Source organism: Pristiophorus japonicus, chromosome 1, assembly GCF_044704955.1.
Source record: "Pristiophorus japonicus isolate sPriJap1 chromosome 1, sPriJap1.hap1, whole genome shotgun sequence".
NCBI classification, from domain to species: domain Eukaryota; kingdom Metazoa; phylum Chordata; class Chondrichthyes; family Pristiophoridae; genus Pristiophorus; species Pristiophorus japonicus.
This window is the reverse complement of record NC_091977.1, coordinates 127,028,825-127,052,056: the sequence shown is the minus strand read 5'-3', so window position 1 is coordinate 127,052,056 and position 23,232 is coordinate 127,028,825. Positions and strand designations below refer to the sequence as shown.

Sequence of the window (23,232 nt, the reverse complement as noted above, 5' to 3'; positions counted from 1 at the left end):
CCCCCCCGCGGGAAGAACGGGCGCCTCCTCCCCCCCCCCCCGCGGGAAGAACAGGCGCCTCCTCCCCCCCCCCCGCGGGAAGAACGGGCGCCTCCTCCCCCCCCCCCCCCCCCCCCCCCGCGGGAAGAACGGGCGCCTCAGGCTGACTGCAGAATTCTCCATGCCTGAAGCACTTTCACACAGGTAGGAAGTAGGAAGATGGTTTATTTAATCTTTTCTTTGCTTATAAATGTTTATTCAGGTTGGATTTATTTGTAGAAGTATAAATAAGGATTTATTGTAGCATTTAATGACTTCCCTTCCCCCCCGCTCCTCGTTCTGGACGCCTAACTTGTAACCTGCGCCTGATTTTTTAATGTGTAGAACAGGTTTTTTCAGTTCTACAAAAATCTTCACTTGCTCCATTCTAAGTTAGTTTGGAGTACGTTTTCACTGTGGAAACTTTGAAATCAGGCGTCAGTGGCCGGACACGCCCCCTTTTGAAGAAAAAATTCTGTTCCAAAGTAGAACTGTTCTACCTGACTAGAACTGCAGAAAAAAAAAATGTGGAGACTTGCGATTTCTAAGATAGTCCGTTCTCCACCAGTTGCTCCTAAAAATCAGGCGCAAATCATGTGGAAACTTGGGCCATAGTGTTATATATGTAAACCTGTTAATACCTTGTGTAATCACCAGAGGGCTCACCCCCTGGAGTTCCAAGGGATCCCACAATCCCTTGGGAGCACACAATCCTTTGGGAGCACCTGTACTTGAGGCCTCACAGGCTGGAAAGGACTCTGGAGACCTGCAGTAAAAGACTAAGGTCACACTTTACTTTGAGCTCACAGTATCTAGTCAGACTCTTTATTCATACATAACACATAGAAAATAGGTGCAGGAGTAGGCCAGTCGGCCCTTCGAGCCTGCATCATCATTCAGTAAGATCATGCCTGATCATTCACCTCTGTACCCCTTTCCTGCTTTCTCTCCATACCCCTTGATCCCTTTAGCCATAAGGGCCATATCTAACTCCCTCTTGAATATATCTGACAAACTGGCATCAACAACTCTCTGCAGTAGAGAATTCCACAGGTTCACAACTCTGAGTGAAGAAGTTTCTCCTCATCTTCATCCTAGATGGCTTAGCCCTTATCCTTTGACTGTGTCCCCTGGTTCTGGACTTCCCCAACATCAGGAACATTCTTACTGCATCTAACCTGTCCAGTCCCATCAGAATTTTATATGTTTCTATGAGATCCCCTCTCATTCTTCTAAACTCCAGTCTCTCCTCATAGGTCAGTCCTCCCATCCCGGGAATCAGTCTGGTGAACCTTCACTGCACTCCCTCAATAGCAAGAACATCCTTCCTCAGATTAGGAGACCAAAACTGAACACAATATTCCAGGTGAGGCCTCACCATGGCCATGTACAATTGCAGTATGACGTCCCTGCTCCTATACACAAATCCCCTAGCTATGAAGGCCAACATGCCATTTGCCTTCTTCACCACCTGCTGTACCTGCATGCCAACTTTCAATGACTGATGTACCCAGGTCTCGTTGCACCTCCCCTTTTCCTAATCTGCCGCCATTCAGATAATATTCTGACTTCTTGTTTTTGCCACCAAAAAGTGGATAACCTCACATTTATCCACATTATACTGCATCTGCCATGCATTTGCCCAATCACCTAACCTGTCCAATTCACCCTGCAGCCTCTTAGCATCCTCCTCCTCACAGTTCACACCGCCATCCAGCTTAGTGTCATCTGCAAACTTGGAGATGTTACACTCAATTCCTTCATTTAAATCATCAATGTATATTGTAAATAGCTGGGGGCCCAGCATTGAGCCCTGCGGCACCCCACTAGTCACTACCTGCCATTCTGTAAAGGACCCGTTTATCCCAACTCTCTGCTTCCTGTCTGCCAACCAGTTCTCTATCAATCAATACATTACCCCCAATACCATGTGCTTTAATTTTGCACACCAATCTCGTGTGGGATCTTGTCAAAAGCCTTTTGAAAGTCCAAATACACCACATCCACTAGTTCTTCCTTGTCCACTCTACGGCCCCAAGTTTCCACATGATTTGCGCCTGATTTTTTTTTAGGAGCAACTGGTGGAGAACGGATTATCTTAGAAATCGCAATTCTCCACATTTTTTTTTCTGCAGTTCTAGTCAGGTAGAACAGGTTCACTTTGGAACAGAATTTTTTCTTCAAAAGGGGGCATGTCCGGCCACTGACGCCTGATTTCAAAGTTTCCACAGTGAAAACATACTCCAAACTAACTTAGAATGGAGCAAGTGAAGATTTTTGTAGAACTGAAAAAACCTTGTCTACAGATTAAAAAATCAGGCGCAGGTTACAAATTAGGCGTCCAGAACGAGGTGGGGGGGGGAGGGAAGTCATTAAATTCTACAATAAATCCTTATTTATATTTCTACAAATATTATACAAATAAATCCAACCTGAATAAAAATTTATAAGCAAAGAAAAGATTAAATAAACCATCTTCCTACCTGTGTGAAAGTGCTTCAGTCACGGAGAATGCTGCAGGAAGCCTCACAAAACGAGGCAGCCGTTCGTTCCCGACGGCAGGTGGGGAGGAGGCAGCCGGCGGGGGAAGGAGCGCGGGCCCAACCGACCGCAGCGGGGGGGGGGGGGGAGCCGTTCCAGACGGCGGGGGGAGGGAGTGCGGGCCCGACCGACTGAACGCAGCGGGGGGGGGGGGGGGGGGGGGAGGAGGAGACAGTGAGAAGGCTGCAGGAAGCCTCACAAGTTGAGCAGCCATTCCCGACGGCGGGGGGGGGGGGGGGGAGGCCGTCGGGAAACGGCTGCCTCAACTTTCTGCGGCTTCCTGCAGCCTTCTCACTGCTGCAAGAAGCCTCAGTGCTGATCATGGAAGGGCAATGTGTTTTTATTAAAAAATGTTCAAAAATTAAACAGCTACAAAGAACTACAAAAATGGCCGAGTGCCAATGTTTCCTTCACACTGCGCGTGCACGAATGCTCCAACGCGCACGCGCAGGGTTGCCGGCAGGAAAAAAAACTAATTTAAATGGTACCCGCCCCCTCCCACTTACAAAATCGGCACGAGTGGTCGGCTCCGCCCCCTGGGCGCCGCGCTAAGCTGCCATGGAGCTGCAGGGCGCTCCAGAATCGCGCGTTTTATTTCCGGCGCGAAAAACGGGCGCCTAGCTCGGAGGGGTGCCTGTTTTTGTAGCGTATGGAAACTTGGGGCCTATTAGTTACATCCTCAAATGATTCGAGAAGATTTGTCAAGCATGATTTCCTTTTCATAAATCCATGCTGACTTGGACTGATCCTGTCACTGCTTTCCAAATGCGCTGATGGAGGAACTTTGTCTTACGGATGTTTAGCGTAAGGACTATGCTTTCGTATTCCTCAGTAAATATATCAACTATGTCCTGGAGTTCAGCCTCTGTAAGTACGCAGATGCAGGCGTCGTCCGCGTACTATAGCTCGACGACAGAGGTTGGGGTGGTCTTGGATCTGGCCTGGAGACGGCGCAGGTTGAACAGGTTCCCCCTGGTTCTGTAGTTTACTTCCACTCCAGCGGGGAATTTGTTTACTGTGAGGTGGAGCATGGCGGCGAGAAAGATTGAGAAGAGGATTGGGGCGATGACGCAGCCATGTTTGACCCAGGTCCGGATGTGGATTAGGTCTGCGGTGGATGCGTTGGTAAGGATCACAGCCTGCATGTCGTTGTGGAGCAGGCGGAGGATGGTGACCAACTTCTGGGGGCATCCGAAACGGAGGAGGACGCTCCATAGACCCTCACAGTTGACAGTGTCAAAGGCCTTTGTAAGGTCGAAGAAGACCATGTATAAGGGCCGGAGCTGTTCCCTGCATTTTTCCTGTAGTTGTCGCATTGCAAAAATCATGTCCGTTGTGCCCCGTAGAGGACGAAATCCGCACTGTGACTCCGGGAGGAGCTCCTCGGCCTCGGGAAGAGGTTGAGGAGGATTCTACCAACAACAAGGCTACAGGTGCGGACGGAATCCCTGCTGAGGCATTGAAGTATGGCGGAGAAGCACTGCTGACGCGAATACACAACCTCATATCTCTCATCTGGAGGGAGGAGAGCATGCCGGGGATCTCAGATGCAGTAATCGTGTATCTTTTTTTAAGAAAAGAGAACAGGTCCGACTGTGGCAACTACAGAGGAGATCTCCCTGCTATCAGCCATTGGGAAAGTCTCAAGTATTATTACACTGGTGAATAGAACAATGACTGATACCCACACATCCAGATGACATTTGAAGAGCATGAACAGCAGCACGAGTCTGTTGTCATTACTCTTTCTTCACTTACCCAATGTCAGCACCACCACATGTTAGTGAACAAATGGCTCCGGGTAATTTGTTCTCTTCTAAAACCTGTGCAACAATTCTGGATAGAGAAATAATAAGAAATTACAACAACTTGCGAAGTTTGTAAATGCTCTAATTTTAAAATTAGATAGAACTCAAGGCAGGAGAGAAAGCCTGTATTTTAATAGTCATAACTTCAGGATAAAGGATACCACTAAAAATTGAATTTTCATTCTGCAGTTTGAGGATTTACAAAAAAATTCTCCTTTAAAAATAGTCCTTTAAAAAAAAACACAGCATGTTGCACTTGACCACAAAATACTTAAATGTGCTTCTGATAGTATTTTTTTTGAACTCCATCCTTCTGTCATGCTTATATAAATCTGGATCAGAGAGCACAACAAAGTGAACTGCTAATGTAGTGATCTGGGAACAGAGCGAGGACTCCTAAAACAGGAATATGGTCAGAATGGGAATTCAGTGATGAGCAGAAATGGTGCATTTTTTTTTAAAACTCACACTGAAACTGCAAAGTAAGTTGAATTTTGAAACTGCAATTTAAGCTTAATTTTTAAACTTGAATGAATTGTACATCAGTTAGCAGTTAACTGTCCAGTAACTGCAAGTAGATCAATGGCCAGACATTAGTTAGGCACCGTGTGGTTGGGGCTGACTGACGGTCACTGTTGAAATAGATGCGTGTTTTAAGGTGATACTTGCAAGAACACAACAGAGTGAGCTGGGAAACAGTGAGGTTTCTAAAGCGGGAATGGGGTGAAAGTGGGAAGGAGGTGCCAAGTAAATTAACTGAGGGACAAGAGCAAAAAAAGGGAGGAGGGGAATTCAAGAAAGTTAATTGAAGGGGGTTTTGTCTTTGTCCTTTCAATTCTCCTTGAGCTTTTTTTTTAAAACTCAAACAAAATGTAAAATTTAAAGTTGCAGGAGGATAGAACACTCTGTACATTGTAGAAGTTGAAAGATGTTTGCATTCCAAGCTCAGATCTTGGAGGGTTTCAGCTGTAACAACTAACTGCAAGCTTGTCGATGCATTGAAGGCTGCTGAAGTGTTCAGACTTAGTGAATGACTGGCTACGCATCAAAATATTCAGGAGGGAGAAGTTTTTAAATAAATGAGGTGTTACAGAAGACCACAGTGGTGGTCAGAGTAGGAGAGGAGGCCCCAGTGCCTAGAGGAGATGGGGGGGGGGGGGGAAAGGGGGGTCAGAAGTCATGGTAGGCTAGTAGGGCAGGAGCAGACATCCCCAATCCAGTAATCGATCAGGAAAGGAGAGAAAGTAGCAGAGAGGTTGTGGCATTGGTTGATTTGATTATTCTGTTTACATATAGAATTCTATATAAACTGGACCTAGAGAAAGGAATGGTATGTTGCCTCCTGAGTGGTTGGGTGGAGGATCCCACATTCCAGGTTGACAATACGCTAAAGGGAGCAGGTGAGGAACCAACTGTCGTCACCTATGTGGGAACAAATAACATATGTAGGAGTACACCAGAAATTCTTCATGCTAAATTTAGACCATTAGGAAGCAGGCTTAAGAAGGACTTAAAGTATCGTATTTTCCAAAATACTACCCAATATGTCCTTACTATACAGTATAAATGCACTCGAGGCCCATACTTGAGAAAAGATCATTTTGTGACCAGTTACCTTTATTACCAAGACCTCAAGAGGCAGACGGTGGGTGGAGCTTCCCCTTTTATACCGGAAAGTCCAGGTTAGGAGTGTCTCCCACAAGTTCGCCCCCTGTGGTCAGTGTTCTCAAGGTATACAACTTAGGTCAGCTTTTAAATGGGTTACATGGACAGTTGAATACATGACACTACCTGTGCCACATACTAGAAACAGGTAGTAATTAAGCAGACCAATGTGTGGCTAAGGCTTTGGTGTAAGGAGTCCGGGTTTCGATTTCTCAACCAGTGGGATACATTTTGGAATAGAGAGAGCCTATACAGACCAGATGGGCTTGACCTAAACCAAAAAGGTAGGTGGAGATTACTGGTAAAGGTTACTGCACAAGATAAAAGTTCATGGGGTTGTGGGTAATATATTAGCATTAGTAGAGGATTGGCTAACGAACAGAAAAGAGAGTCGGGATAAATGGTTCATTCTCGGGTTGGCAATCAGTAACCAGTGGGGTGCCGCAGGGATCAGTGCTGGGACCCCAACTATTTACAATCCATATTAATGACTTGGAGAAAGGGATCGAGTGTAACATAGCCAAGTTTGCTGATGATACAAAGATGGGAAGAAAAGCAATGTGTGAGGAGGACACAAAAAATCTGCAAAAGGACATACAGGCTAAGTGTGTGGGCAAAAATTTGGCAGATGGAGTATAATGTTGGAAAGTGTGAGGTCATGCACTTTGGCAGAAAAAAAAAATCAAAAAGAGCATGTTATTATTTAAATGGAGAAAGATTGCAAAGTGCCGCAGTACAGCGGAACCTGGGGGTACCTGTGCATGAAACACAAAAGGATAGTATGCAGGTACAACAAGTGATCATAAAGGCCAATGGAAACATTGGCCTTTATTGCAAAGGAGATGGAATATAAAAGCAGGGAAGTCTTGCTACAGTTGTACAGGATATTGGTGAGGCCACACCTGGAATACTGCGTGCAGTTTTGGTTTCCATATTTACGAAAGGATATACTTGCTTTGGACGCAGTTCAGAGACGGTTCACAAGGTCGATCCCGGATATGAGGGGATTGACTTATGAGGAAAGGTTGTGTAGGTTGGGCCTCTTCTCACTGGAATTCAGAAGAATGAGAGGTGATCTTATCGAAACGTATAAGATTATGAGGGGGCTTGACAAGGTGGATACAGAGAGGATGTTTCCACAGATAGGGGAGACTAGAACTAGAGGGCATGATCTTAGAATAAGGGGCTGCCAATTTAAAAACAGAGATGAGGAGAAATTCTCTGAGGGTTGTGGATCTGTGGAATTCGCTGCCTCGGAGAGCTGTGGAAGCTGGGACATTGAATAAATTTAAGACAGAAATAGACAGTTTCATAAACGATAAGGGAATAAGGGGTTATGGGGAGCAGGCAGGGAAATGGACCCGAGTCCATGATCGGATCAGCCATGATCGTATTAAATGGCGGAGCAGGCTCGAGGAGCCATATGGCCTACTCCTGCTCCTTTTTCTTATGTTCTAGATGTTGGCAGGCAAGATACCTCATTTCTGTTAATAGTCACTTATGTAGGACCTTAGCTAAAATTTATAAAAAGGGCCAAGTCCACATAAAGGTCATGTTACATATTAAACAATTCTATCAGTTCAGGTAGCGGTAACCTATTCTTGTTGATAACAGTAAAACATTCATTGTCAGCAGAAAAAATACTCACTGTGTAACTGCTACACTAGTTAGAGGAGTTGTAGGAGCTCCTTTCCTGTGAACATAAGATACGTGTCGAAAAATTCTTAATGCACATAACCACAAAGAAATGCTGCTACTTAAAGATGGTGCAAATCATGGTTAACTTGCTCAAACTCAGCTTTATCACTACGTTAAGGGGATAGGGAGGGGGAAATAATAACAGCATAAATCAGAGTACATTTGGACTGCCATTCATTTCAAGAACATTGGAAATTCCAGCAACATTGTAATGTTTTGACAGTGACTGCTGCAGGGACATTGCAGCCCTATAACATTCAGACTCCGATCATTTCAGCATTGGGTTACCTTCATGAGCATAAGCAGGAATACACAATTGCATTTTTTATTTTGCAGGCAGCATTACCAATTCTGAAATCAAGGAAAAGGCTGATTCAAAAAAGATGAACGTTGCCAAGTCTAACTGCTGTGAGTTTACTTTTCAAAGTTAACTGTAGTTGACATTGCAAATTTGAAATCCATTGCATCCTATTTTCATTGCAAATACATTATATATGGCAATCTTCAATTTCCGAAATAAAACTAACTCTGATCCTGCTCAAAGACATTTTCCCCCATTTATAGACAGGATTATACCTTTAAAAAGGTGGTTATTGCAGATATCCAGCTAGAATCAAATTCTTACAGCATAGGAGGCCATTCAGCCTATTGCACCAGTGCTGCCTCTTTGAAAAAGCTGTCCAATTTAGTACCTCACTATAGTTTTTTCACCATAACCCTGCAAATTAGTTCTTGTAAAATCATTCTATTTCTATTATTATTTTGCAGAATTTATAAATTTGAGATATTTACATTTATTACAGTTTTGAAACTAAAAGTGTATGGCAGATCCATGTCCAGGAAACATACCAATCAAGAATCTTTTTTAAAAAAACTCAGTTTTCAGAGTTTGTGAGCAACATTTTCTGGATTGCTATTTTGTTATGACTGTTGTGTCACTATTAGCAGAATAAGGTAAACAACTAGAACTGGGTTAGAAGAGTAATATTTCTATAGTTGTGACGAGAGATCACGAACGTCAAGTGCCCAAATTGAAGTTGAAAGCTAATACTGGGACCAAAGTACAGTTTTCTTAAGAGATTAGCATCAAGATCTGGTAAGAAAGATATCTTAGAATCTTGTGGATTAAGAGACAGGAATAAGACAAAGCAGAGCATTTGGGTTGCAAAGTATGAAGAGGAACAGGTGGAAAAGTGGTAGTTGGTCCATAGCTTGGGGATAGAACATGAAAGAGTGCAAGGTAACAGTACAGGTTGAACCTCCTTTATCCAGAACTCCCTCATCCGTAAACACCCCTCATCCAGTGTGTGAGGAGGACAAAAAACATCTGCAAAAGGACATAGACAGGCTAAGTGAGTGGGCAAAAATTTGGCAGATGGAGTATAATGTTGGAAAGTGTGAGCTCATGCACTTTGGCAGGAAAAAAAATCAAAGAGCAAGTTATTATTTAAATGGAGAAAGATTGCAAAGTGCTGCAGTACAGCGGCACCTGGGGGTACTTGTGCATGAAACACAAACGGTTGTTATGCAGGTACATCAAGTGATCAGGAAGGCCAATGGAATCTTGGCCTTTATTGCAAAGGGAATGGAGTATAAAAGCAGGGAAGTCTTGCTATAGTTATATAGGGTATTGGTGAGGCCACACCTGGAATACTGCATGCAGTTTTGGTTTCCATATTTACGAAAGAATATGCTTGCTTTGGAGGCAGTTCAGAGAAGGTTCACAAGGTTGATTCCAGAGATGAGAGGGTTGACTTATGAGGAAAGGTTGAGTAGGTTGGGCCTCTACTCATTGGAATTCAAAAGAATGAGAGGTGATCTTATCAAAGCGTATAAGATTATGAGGGGGCTTGACAAGGTGGATGCAGAGAGGATGTTTCCACTGATGGGGCAGACTAGAACTAGAGGACATGATCTTAGAATAAGTGACCGCCCATTTAAAACAGATGAGGAGAAATTTCTTCTCCGAGAGTTGTAAATCTGTGGAATGCTCTGCCTCAGAGAGTTGTGGAAGCTGGGACAATGAATAAATTTAAGACAGAAATAGACAACTTCTTAAACGATAAGAGAATGAGGGGTTATGGGGAGCGGGCAGGGAAGTGAACCTGAGTCCATGATCAGATCAGCCATGATCGTATTAAATGGCGGAGCAGGCTTGAGGGACTGTATGGCCTACTCCTGCTCCTATTTCTTATGTTCTTATGTTCATTCCCAGCCACCGGATGGCGCATGCGCAGACCTCCGACATGAACAAATTGAAGTCCTTCTTCACTGCCGACTCCCGCAATCGCTGGCCTGATGCCATGATTCACCCCCTCCCCATGATCTCTCTGCCGCACTCCCAGCCCCAATATCCCCTTGCTCAGTACCTGTGCCATCCAATTTAACGTCTGGAAAAATCCCTTATCCAGAACAGGCCAGGTCCAGAGGGTTCTGGATAAGGGAGGTTCAACCTTTATTAACAAACATGCAAAATCATACTAACAAAAACTATGGAAATGTGCCTTGCTAGAATGAGAATGAGTTGTAAGTTAGAAACTATGTGCGGGGCAAATCAACAGGGTCATTATTCACTCCATAAATTATATGGAGCGGCTTGATCAAAAAATTTGCTCTCGGATATGAAAACACTGGCAAGAGTGCATTTACTACTCACCTCTAATTGCCATAGTATCTGCTATTCTTGCAATGGTCAATTTTCTAGTGTTAACCCACAAATTTATTATATTCAGTTGCAAAATTTAATTCAATAAATCTGGTCATTTTTAGGCTCGCAGCAGAAAAATGACCATGAAAGCAGCCAGATTGTTGTTCTTTAGGAAAGGGAGTCTGGTACCTCTATCTAGTCTCACCAAAATGACTCCAGTCAGACAAGACAGGACTGAATCTTAAGTGCCCTCTGAAGTGACCTAGCAAGCCACCCGGTTGTAAAAGCAATCATTACAATAAATAGGGATGGGCCTTGCCAGCATCACAAACAACTCGAGAATAAATGTTTTAAAAGGCACGTCAGTACTGGGGCACGTATTCTCTTCAATCCCCCGGCCCCAGCCCCCTTATCACACACAGACTTTTATGACTCAATAGAAGCATCAAGCATTTCCAGGTCAGCTGCAGGGTTACTTCATCCAATCCCCTCTCACCTTGTGAATTATCATTCCACAGACCAGGCATTACTGTGGGCTTCAATTTTATCCCAGTAAGAAATGGACTGCACAAGAGCCCTTACAGCCAGCAAAATGGAGGGAGACAGAAAAATAACTTTCAGCCAATGAGCCCATCACTTTTGGCTGCATGGGAAAGGTCAAGAATCAAACAAACAGATCCATCCTATCCCGCGCAAACTTCCATAAATCAAATTATGCAAACTAAACATACATTTTCATAATAAGACAAATGAATTAATGCGAAAAGCAAGAACGCAGCTCAGATCATCTCTATAAAAATAACTCACCAAAGGCAACAGTTTCCACACACAAGTGCAAGGGCATTATTCCAGCCATAAACAGCCACTGGAAAGTTAAAGGCAGTGATGATTCCTACTAGACCGAGTGGATTCCATTGTTCAATTAGAGCATGCCCAGGACCTAGGAAAGAATTTATGGAAGTCAAGTGTCAATTAAATACATTCTTGATTTCTTCACATAATCCCATGATAAATATATGGGTATAGAATTCCATGCAAGTTTTCCCCATTTCCCATCCTTTACATAATTTCCCTGGGGTTTCTGCCGATCTTCTGCTGAAGTTATGGTGGGAGAGTGGGACAAACCTCATGGAAATTCTACATAGTCTTTATCTACTCAGAGTTAAACAAAAAGGTTTGTGTACACAACAAGGCGAGGGATGTCTGTTTCATACAGTTTCAGCATCTACTAGACTCACATTAGGTATTACAGTCTGATATAGAGTACCTTCTACTTCAATTGTTCAAATCTACTACAATTAATTTCTCTTCCTCCACCTCTATACTATTCACTATGTGCAAAACTGCCAATTTAATGCTGGATTAAACCAAGATTGAGATTTTTTTTTTTAAAAAAGGATCAGTGTGCTTCTGAAGAGTGAATGGATTAAGGGATAGAATGAGAGAGAGTGCGCTGAAGTCTGAAAAGGGGAAAGGCTTTTTGAGCCCACTATATTTTCCTATTCTAATTTTTTTTATGTGAAGAGAACCAGAATACTAAATTAGAGACTCCAGAGTACAAAGCGAACCCCATATAAAAGGAATACTGGCGTACCAGTGTCCTCTAATAGTTTCAGATTAATATTAAAAGATGTTTCATCCAAGAGCTCCTAAGGCAATTTCTTATAGCATGGGAAATCCATTTCTGTTGGCCAGAGTCATACAAATAAGCAAATAGTTAAATTTAGTGCCTGACATGGTCTGTGTGTGGATGTATTCGCATTGTTGTTTGAAGGAATTACTGATCATAGAAAAGAAAGAAGACAGACTTGCATTTATATAGTGCCTTTCACGACCACCGGACGACTCAAAGTGCTTTACAACCAATGAAGTACTATTGAAGTGTAGTCACTGTTGTAATCTGGGAAACGTGGCAGCCAATTTGCACACAGCAAGCTTCCATAAACAGCAATGTGATAATGGGTTGACTTATGAGGAAAGGTTGAGTAGGTTGGGCCTCTACTCATTGGAATTCAGAAGAATGAGAGGTGTAAGATTACAAGAGGGCTTGACAAGGTAGATGCAGAGAGGATGCTTCCACTGATGGGAGAGACTAGAACTAGAGGGCATGATCTTAGAATAAGGGGCCGCCCATTTAAAACTGAGATGAGGAGAAATTTCTTCTCCCAAAGGGCTATAAATCTGTGGAATTCGCTGCCTCAGAGAGCTGTGGAAGCTGGGACATTGAATAAATTTAAAGACAGAAATAGACAGTTTCTTAAACGATAAGGAAATAAGGGGTTATGGGGAGTGGGCGGGGAAATGGCGCTGAGTCCATAATCAGATCAGCCATGATCTTATTGAATGGCGGAGCAGGCTCGAGGGGTCGTATGGCCTACTCCTGTTCCTATTATATTCTTATGTTCTTATGACGGACTAGATTTTCGGTTATCGACGAAAATGGTAGTTTTACGCCAAAATAAGAGTTTTCGCTGCGCTACTGTTTTTAGGTCTAAATGTCTGCGCCATGGATAAAATCACCGTTGCACGAGGATTCACGCGCAAACCGCGAGTCGGCAACTTTAGTCCAAGGCCAGTAGCACTGCGAGAGGCGCCTTGGGGGGGGGGGGGGGGGGGGGGGTGGAATTGCAAGAAACAAAAACATTCACAAAACCCTTACCTACTAAATCACTGAAAAATCATATAAAAATAAAAACTTTAACTTAACTTTTTTTTTCAGGTCTTCATATTTACCGCTGCTGGCAGGGCTGCACCAACAGGTTTGACCTGTCTGTATGCTGGGTGTGGCGGAGTGTGCCAAAAGTACGGTAACGCAATCCGCGGCGTTGCACATCGTTGCACCTCTCCCCGACGGTACGTGGAAGTGCCGTCGCAAAAAGGTGCCCGAAGATCCCTTCGACCAGGTTTTCACCGCAGAGGGTCAAATCGTGGTGAAAACAGTGTCGCAAAGTTGACGAAAATCTAGCCCAACCTGTTTTTTTAAAAAATGTAATGGCGAATGAGGGACTAATATTGGCCAGGACACTGGGTTTAACGTCTCATCTGAAAGATGGCACCTCCAACAGTGCAGCACTCCCTCAGCACTGCACTGAAGTATCAGCCTAGATTTATGTGCTCAAGTCCCTGAAGTCCCCACAACCTTCTGACTCAGAGGCAAGAGAATGCTGCCCACTGAGCCACAGCTGACACCCATATAGCAACAGTGGGTGTTTATTAAAGCATATTTACAGATTGTGAGTGGTTACAAAAACTACAATATGTCACCAACATTTCAATTAATGCAGTCTTAATTAATCTAGTGAAAAATATTTTGCTGTTGTCTCAATTCATGCAGATATTGCCACTTTTCACATGCCATCCCTCCAGGTAGGAATATACTTGTAAAAACTATTTTGCAATTGCTAACTGGAAAACATGCTGATACTTGCATTTAGCATCCTTGGACAATAATCAGAAACAGGAATGGCTGTAGAAAACAGCTTTCACAATAACCCAGTACTCAATATCATTGGGAAGTTAAATACATCCTTTGGCAATAAAATAAATTCTTATCTGCCGACATCAAACACATCGGATATCTCTCGTCTATAAAATAGAAACTTAAAAAATCTAACCGGGGTGAAGCAGATGTTGCTCAAGCCTTTGTTGTTTGCCAGAGATTAATTCAGTTTCTCTTGAGTAAATAGTTTACTCTAATTTCAACTGCAGCTTTTATAATAATTATAATTACCAAATTCAAAAAGCAAAAAGAATAATACAAAAAGAAAATGCTGGAAATCTCAGGAGGTCAGGCAGCATCTGTGGAGAGGAAGCAGAGTTAACGTTTCGGGGTCATCGACCTGAAACATTAACTCTGCTATCTCTCCACAGATGCTGCCTGACCTGCTGAGATTGCCAGCATTTTCTGCTTTTATTCCAGATTCCAGCATCTGCAGTATTTTGCTTTAATACAACAGACATTCATAGCAGCATCAAGAGATGGAATATATTACTGCACTCACGTTCCGATGGTAGCACAGGCCCTCCAAACATTCGAGACAGTCCAACTGCATAGTCACAGATATCTATAAATTCCTGAACCTCTCCTACACCTTCAACAGAAATTTTCCCCATCTCCAAAGAAAGCTTAACAGTAAACAAAAAAAAAAAATCAGAATTAGAAACATGATTGTTTGCAGGCAATACTATAGGATCGCAAATTTAGAATTTTTCAACATCCATATTCTGCAATAAGCCTATATATTAACTGATTGGGGTTTCCATTTGTGTATTCTCCGTGCAAAAAGACCACTTCAGAATAAGGCTCTACACTGGTGTCATTCTCCAGCATGCAAAATTTGTTGAAAGTTATATCAGAAGTTAATAGAAAAATATTAGGGCAACTAGCAATTAAAACCAATTATTATTTCTGATATACAAATAATGACTGTAGTTACAGTAAATGATCCAACATTTTCATTTCAACTATGTTAAAATACTCAAAGTAGTTAAGCAAGGGCACATCCTCATACCAAGTTACTTCTGCAACGGAGGGGCAACAACTTGTTCATTTTCTCAAGATGGAACAAATACTTTGTTACACAATATGTAAATTATACCTTATTTGCAGAATAAAAAGGAGGCAATGGGAATTCTTTTCTATGTTAAAAAATTAGTTCCCATGGGTGCTTCAATGAATGCCCTGAAATAAGGTTTTGTAACTTCTCATGAGGCCAATTTAATTGTCTACACAGTTTTCAGAGCAAGTTTAAATTTAAAATAATTAAATTATAAGTGACTTTATTAAAAAAAAAGTGATCCTGGGATATGGCCTTAAAAGAAAGAGACAGACTTGAATTTATAAAGCACCTTTCATGACCTTGGGACGTCCCAAAGTGCTTTACAATCAATGTACTTTTTGAAGTGTAGTTACTGTTGCAATATAGGAAATGCAGCAGCTAATTTGCGCACAGCAAGGTCCTGAAAACAGCAATGTGATAATGGCCAGATAATCCGTTTTAGTGATGCTGGTTGAGGAATAATATTGGCTAGGACATTGGGGAGAACTCCCCTGCTTTTCTTTGAAATAGTGCCATGGGATCTTTTCCAGCTGAGGGCAGACAGAGTTCCAGTTTAACATCTCACCCAAAATATGGTTATTGCTGACCAAATGTACACTCACTCCAAATTTCCTGAGCTGCTGGTTTTAAAGTATGTTTATTATACAAATGAGTAGATCGATTAGATGGCAGTTTTGGTCTCCTAACTTGAGGGACATTCTTGCTATTGAGGGAATGCAGCGAAAGTTCACCAGACTGATTCCCGGGATGGCGGGACTGACATATCAAGAAAGACTGGATCAACTGGGCTTGTATTCACTGGAGTTCAGAAGAATGAGAGGGGATCTCATAGAAACATTAACAATTCTGATGGGTTTAGACAGGTTAGATGCAGGAAGAATGTTCCCAATGTTGGGGAAGTCCAGAATCAGGGGTCACAGTCTAAGGATAAGGGGTAAGCCATTTAGGACCGAGATGAGGAGAAACTTCTTCACCCAGAGAGTGGTGAACCTGTGGAATTCTCTACCACAAAGTTGTTGAGGCCAATTCATTAAATATATTCAATAAGGAGTTAGATGTAGTCCTTACTACTAGGGGGAATCAAGGGGTATAGCGAGAAAGCAGGAATGGGGTACTGAAGTTGCATGTTCAGCCATGAACTCATTGAATGGCGGTGCAGGCTCGAAGGGCCGAATGGCCTACTCCTGCACCTATTTTCTATGTTTCTATACTCTAAACTCTGCAGGAACAAAAAATACCAGAGCAAGGATGCCTGTAGTATCTCTGCTAACATCTCTATATGAACTCAAGCAAACATTTACTGAACACCAGCAACAGCCTCTTTTGACCTCTATGAATTAAGTGTTTACTTAACAGCAATTAGTTTTTGTAAAAGGGGCACGTGTCTACAGTTTACACAGAATAACGTTCCTGACTTTATAAAGCAGCATACCCTCCGACTTGCTGTGAACAGTGCAATGAGAGACTTGGTAATCTCCAAGTAAATGTTTTGCATCTAGTGAGTGTCTGACCAGATGTCACATTGTTACAGATCCAATATTTTTCAAAAAGAAACCCAGACATTTCCAATCAATAAAGTTCTCTAGCAACAAAAAGAGGTTTCCAATCTGTTTGATCCTAGGATCCAGCTGGCTAATCAGCTTCTAATTGCCTCAAGAATGGTCTCCCGCCTCTGCCACGAACTCTGTTCCATAGCCACCGATTCCATCCTCCTTCCTGCCCATGCTCAGGCTGAACCAAATTATTCGCAACTTCGGCATTCTTTCTGACCCCAAGCTGAGCTCCCGACCTCATATCCTCCACTTCATGAGGACCTCCTTCTTCCACTTGAATAATATCACTTGTCTCTGCCCCTGCCTCAGCAAATCCTACCCCAACACTGAAAGCCTTATGCTTGATTTTGTTATCTCCAAACTATTCCAATGTTCTCCTGGCTGGCCTCCCATCCTCTACCCTTCTTAAACTAAAGCTCATCCAAAACTCTGCTGACCATAATCTGAACTCGTACCAAGTCCGGGAGGGGGGGGGGGGGGGCGGGTCAGGTGGGAGGAGCCTTATTCACTCAGCCCCAGTGAGGCCATTCGGCCAGGGGCTGCGTGCTTCGGGCCCCTCCCACAGTTTTGGGCACCTGGAGCTACTGCACATGCGCGCCCACTGTAGCGCACATGTGCAGAGGTCCCGGCACTGTTTTCAGTGCAGGGACCTGGCTCTGCCCCCAACAGCTTGTGCTGCGCTGCACCCAGCTGCAGAGGACCTGCAGGGAGCCGGAGAATAGGTACGTTTTTTTTTTAGGCGCACTTTCTGACGCGAAAAACGGGCGTCCGGGCTGCACCGTTTTAGGCACGGCCCGAAACTTGGGCCCATATATTCTATGGCACTGCTCACGGGGAATCAGAAGTTATGCTGTTACAAGGTGGCAAATGAAAGTTGGGATTGGTTTCATATCTCCACTACAAGGATTTAGAAAGATGGTAAAAAATGAGCTGAGAAACAGTGATTGGTTCCAGGTGAAGCATTTTCCTTATCCACTGCAGATAGAAGAAATTTGTTGCCATCACATATCATAGTTAAGTAAATAAATTTCTGTGTAACATGCGGGAGCAGCTCTTTACCTTTACAGCCCATCTGTTTAAGGTAACGGGTTTTTATATCGAGGGCCCAAGTATACATAAAACTTAAACTAATTTGACCCTTTAATAAGGCAACTTCAGCGGAAATCCCAGAGAAATGGTATAAACAGTTGTTTATGCCATTTTTCCGGGCTTCCCCGATTGTCTGGTACGGTAGGAGATCCTCCATGGAAATGTTACCTGGAAGCTCGAACACTAGTACGGGTTACTAAAAGGCTCTACTTAACAAGCATCTTTCAATTCAGGACTTTTATTCAGAACCACCCCACCTCTTCCTCCTCTCTTCCTCTTCCCCACCCCCCGGGTTTAAATTTGAATATTATTACAGTCCTTCCAGAACTTCTGATGTTTAATATTTGTGTTTTTTATTCTGAGAGTTCTGGGTTAAATACAAGTAAAAGTCTAGCATTTAGAATGCATTGAAAATTATTAAATAATGCTGAATTTGAAATTGTAAAATTTAATTTGCCAAGCAGGTAATATGCTGCATTAACTAAACAATACCTTGAATATGGTTATCTACATTTGCTGTGTTTTAAAATTTTCACTGCTCCTAAAACTGGGGTTTTATCCTCAGTAATTTATCAACAAACAGGACTGAAAAAGGGATAGGCCTTAAACAGAAAGGCTTATGAATGGCCTGCCTTGCTATCAAATAAAATTATAGGCACAGGGTCATGCTGAGAGTTCCAGCCTGCTACTTTCAGAGTCTCCTCAGTTGACATACAATGGTGGACCGATCTATGAACTCAAACCTTTGTCTTCATGGAGGCACAGGCTTCTGACTGAAAATGCTATTAGACACAAGACACTATTGTGCATACAAGTTTAATAATTTTATTTTACATTTTATAAATGTGAAACTTAATTTCCAGTAGTAATTTCTCAGTTTAGTATAGAAACCAAGATGGCAGTTGAAAAGATTCTCAAAGTATTTAGAGCAACTCTATTGGTTCATCTTCTGCTTCTCTCTATTGCCAACTGTTTGGTGACTGATTACTTTGATTGGTAGTTTGTGAAATTTTGATAGTTTTCTGTCTTGCTTGCTGCGTGGGGATTGGTAGGTTCCTCTCTCCGGTATGATTTGCTGTTGTTTTATGAATACAGAATTTCAGCTAAATCAAATTTAAGTATGATGCAGAAATTCAAGTTGCACAGCGTGATGCCGAGTGTAACACCAAAGTGTGGCCGCAAACTATTTGCTAGATACAAGACTTTTACACAAATGACATAGCTATCAAGGTTACTGATAAATAAAACTAATTGAGGTGGTGAAAAATAACACACACACACGTTAATGGTTTCTCAACAGCAAACATGAAAATCTTCACTGAATGACACATACCAGGTTGCCCAGGACTTTAAGTTTCTTTCTTAAAGCATCTCCAATTTGTCTCACTATTTCTCCTCGTTTTGGTGCTGGAATCTGGATAAGATAAAAACATGAATTTTATTGCATTCTCTGTCTGTTGGGCTTGTATCTCAAATATTTTTTTTTAAAAAGAGATAATTCACTGAATAAGCTAAAGGTTTAAAAGATCAATTAAATATTTTGTAACAAAACAGCAGTTAAAACATTCACTATATGCAATTAAACTGCAATAGAATTAAAACGACAGATTTTGAAGCTAGAATAACTTGAAATATCAGCTTGGTGTCTGGTTATCTTTCCAGTGACCTTCAAACTGATTTTTAAAAATATATTTGAACAAAATGTCTGATTGTAGTTGTGAAATCCTTGCTTGGAACAACCCAAACACATTAAGGCTAGTTTTGTTTCCATTTTTATTGCTGATGTACTTAAAATGTATGTACATCAAACAATGTAGCCCTGACAATCAAATTTCTAATTGGAAAAACACAGTTGAATTCATCAGGAACTAAACTAGTAAAAACAATATTGAGACTAGCAAAGTGATGCAATGATTAAAAATTCTGTCCTTTGTGAAGGGCCTTGTAGTCAAGGTCTACCATCAGAAGATATCAGAGGAATATGTTAGGTCACATATTCTGGAATCCAAGTCTAAATCACAGCCAGAATGATAGGATTGAAGTCTTCCTTGCAATGACCATCTCAATCCAGTTCCTCATCAGTATGATAGGAGGTAGAATAATTTGCATTTTCACAATACGCATACTCCGCAATTAGGGTTAAAAGAGAAGCTATTAAATTCCGATGGGCAATTGGAGGTGGTTATTTTTCCAGGGTTGGGTTTCTCTGATCAGCCTCTAGGCTGGCTCTCATGAAAATCAATGACGCCATTCTGGCCTCACCCAAGTAGTTCATTCATTTCTAGGTTCCTAAAATGGACTCTCCAAGTGGCCAAAAATGTCACTCAAAAGATTGTTTTGTAAATGAAAGAGATGTGGGTAAAGTGCTTCATACAAAAAGTACCTTCTCCTTTGAGACACACTGTTAGGGGAACTTTAAATTGCACCTAACCCATGACATATCTTGTCAGGAGGGGTTTAATACCGACATTGGACTTATAAATCTGTTCCATTTTCCTTTCTTCATCCTGCAGAACTCAAATTCACCCCCCCAGCCCCCACCCCCATGAAGAAAAGAAAAATGCCAGTGCATTTTTGGGTCAGACCCAGTAAAATATCCATGCCTATAATTGTATAAGTAGTTTGATCATTCCAACCCTTTAGAATCTATTTAGCAAACTGAGACATTTGCCAAATGCAGATATTCATTTGTTTATGATAGATTTTTACAATACGAGGCATATGTGGTTCGCATAAGTGAAAAGCCAAGTATTTGAAGTGTAATAATTCTGCCAGCGGAGCTTTGTCAACAGGTTTGGGCTTTCAGTCCTGCTTTGCACAAGCTCATTTGAAAACAGTACCAACTTTAGCATTTAAGCAGGCATAGCGCTAGTTGAATTTTAAGGACTAGAAATTCGGTTAGTTAGCACCACCCACCCGAGCGCCACACTGTCAGTGCCTGCCATGAACTTCAGTGAAGGTTTAGCGGCGGCACTGACAGTTTGTGCTGCGCTCGCTAGCTCCGCCCACTCAGTGACGTTACAGAGCGTGCAATGTCCCCGTAGCACCATGTTTGCAAAATTCAGGATTTCGCCTGCCGTAGCACCTGGGGAAAGCAATCGGTCCAGCGACGATCCCAGGCCAATATCGTCCGGATAGCAAGCTAAGTGCTGAAATTTCACTTTTTCAACTTTTATTTGTTGCGGTAATGGGGAAATGTGGGTGAGGTTTATTAAATTTTTCAACAGGATTTTTTTTCCATCTTTTGGCGTTTCTTAGTGCTCCACTCTCCTTATAATGGGCAATTGCAGTTTGATAAAAGTTGGGCGGTTTATAAAAGCCCAACTCTGCTATGTGCAAACTGTCCACATTGCAGCCCTGGACACAATCTACTACACCGGTAACAAGCAGCCTGGGATGGGACTGCCCCAATCCCATTCTTAAGCTGCCCGACGACTCCAATTCCAAAAGGTGAAGATTAAGAATAATTTGACAGTAGTGACAGCAGATATGACAAGAGTGAGAGGAGAGGTACTTGTCTGGGGAAGGGGGGGGGCAGGGGCGCGCAGTGAGGAGCCGAGCGGCGAGCTGATGTGTCTGTCCGAGAGCGCAATTCTGCCGGCTGGCACGTCAACTTTTTTTTGAAGGATCTCCAGGGTTGTTAAATGTAATTGGAAATAAGTGACCAGTAGAGTCATTAACAGGTCTGTGTACTAAGTTTTCTGTGTGGTTGCATTTTTAAACTGATTGAGGCATGTAACTTGTGCTTCATAGCCTGAGGCATGTAACTCTGCTGATCAGTTTTCAGATCTGCTCTAAATCCCAATAACTCCAGTTTGACTACCCCCAATCACCCCCACCCCTTCACCAGCATCTGGGCATGCGCAGAGCGGCCGTTATTTTTAACATGAAAACATTTATACCCATCCTTAAAATGGTGGTATTTTACCACTGCAATTTTTAAAAAACTTTTGGCGAAACTTAGGCCTTTTTTTTGTCGCTAGTTCGGCATTTTTTTTTATTCGCAAATAGCGCCAAAAAGCGATGCTATTCTTAAATGTGGAATTTCTAGACCCAAGTACTTTAAATGATTAAAAAAAAATTTAAAACACAAGTTAAATAATTCATTACAATGTAATACAGAAATGATATAGTAGTAGCAATAAAATAATGACATTGAATTGTAGAACTGTGGGGTCTATAGTAGAATTATTAATTGCTATTTTCACTAACTTGTCAAAATTGTTACATAAACTGCAGAAATCAAACACGTTAGCTTCCCCAAAAGCTGAAGGAACGGCGATATATGTCCAAGTCAGGTACTGACCAATTAGATACTGCCTTTTGACCTCTGCAACCTAGGTTTAAAATCCAACCCAGATAGAATGAAAGCCACCTCTGCCTGTTGGCTGCAAGCGTTTCATATGAAATTAATTTTGGCAGTCTCAATCCAGTGTGGATCTAAAGCACAAAACTACCTGTAATTCTGCACTAATTGGCAATGCCACAAAGATGATTGGTTGGGGGGGGGGGGGGGGGGGGGGGGGGGGGGGTAAATGGGAGAGAAAAAACACACTATTGGCAGAGCCTGGGAACAAACTAGATGAACATACAGGCAACGCAGTGTCTGGGGCATTTCGTAAAGGAAGCTCAAAATCAGTCTACAATCTACATTAAAAACCTCAATAAACTGAAACTTTTGTATATATTTAAAGAGACATGTTCCAATCGTCCAGAAATAGAGGTTCGTTGTTTCAAATAAATAACATCCAATAAACTAATCTCTAAAGTTTTAGGTCATTAGTTTCGGGCAGCTTTCAAATTACAAATGGTACAACAACAAATTACATGAAACAGAGAGAAAGTCTCACTGTGCTTTACAGAGGAAAAAAATTTAAAAAACCAATGACCAAGGTGGGAACATCAAGAGAGCTAGCTGATAACATGGTCTAAACGTTTAGGTTTTAAGAAGGTGGAGAGAGAAATAGAATGTTAGAAGAAAAAAAAGACAGACTTGCATTTATAGAGCACCTTTCATGACCACCGGACATCTCAAAGCGCTTTACAGCCAATGAAGTACTTTTGGAGTGCAGTCACTGTTGTAATGTGGGAAATGCAGCAGCCAATTTGCGCACAAGCGAGCTCCCACAAACAGCAATGTGATAATGACCAGATTTTTTTTAAATAAATGAGGGGCTTAACGTGAGAGCACTAGAAAGTAGGGCTGAGGTGACTGATGGCTCTGCCAGAAAATGGTGGCGCAAAAAGTGGAATTGCACAGATGCCAGAACTGGAAAACCAAAGAGTAGGAGGAGGTTACAGAGATAGGGTGGGGTGAGACCATGGAGGGATTTGCAACAAAGGCAGGGATTTCAAATTTAACATGTAGGGGACGGGGAGATGACAGCAAGTTGGTGAGGACAAGATGATACTCAAGTGAGGCCTCAGAGTGGAGGCAGCAGGGTTTTGGACAAATTGGGAATGTATGCAAGATTGAGCTCAGGATTCTACTAAGGAAGATGTTATGGAAGTCGAAGCTGGAGGTGACCCAACTAAGCTTCTGGTCAATAATGATTCTTGGGATGTTGACAGTGGGGGCAGGGGGAGGGCAAGAACTCTGATAATAGTGATGTGGTTGAAGATCTCAGGTGGTGGAAACTTCACATTTGTTCCAG

At 42.3% G+C, this 23,232-nt stretch overlaps 1 protein-coding gene across 1 annotated transcript in view; it reads right to left on the bottom strand.

The window, feature by feature from the left end:
* The window catches only part of aldh7a1 (aldehyde dehydrogenase 7 family, member A1), a 66,999-nt gene that overhangs the window by 21,920 nt on the left and 21,847 nt on the right, over nucleotides 1-23,232 (bottom strand). The window contains exons 4-8 of the mRNA XM_070883018.1: nucleotides 18,912-18,992; nucleotides 14,379-14,502; nucleotides 11,185-11,317; nucleotides 7,681-7,725; nucleotides 4,318-4,395 (exon numbers count right to left, since the gene is read on the bottom strand). Coding sequence (XP_070739119.1) covers nucleotides 4,318-4,395; nucleotides 7,681-7,725; nucleotides 11,185-11,317; nucleotides 14,379-14,502; nucleotides 18,912-18,992 — 461 coding nt within the window. The remainder of the gene's footprint in view (nucleotides 1-4,317; nucleotides 4,396-7,680; nucleotides 7,726-11,184; nucleotides 11,318-14,378; nucleotides 14,503-18,911; nucleotides 18,993-23,232) is intronic.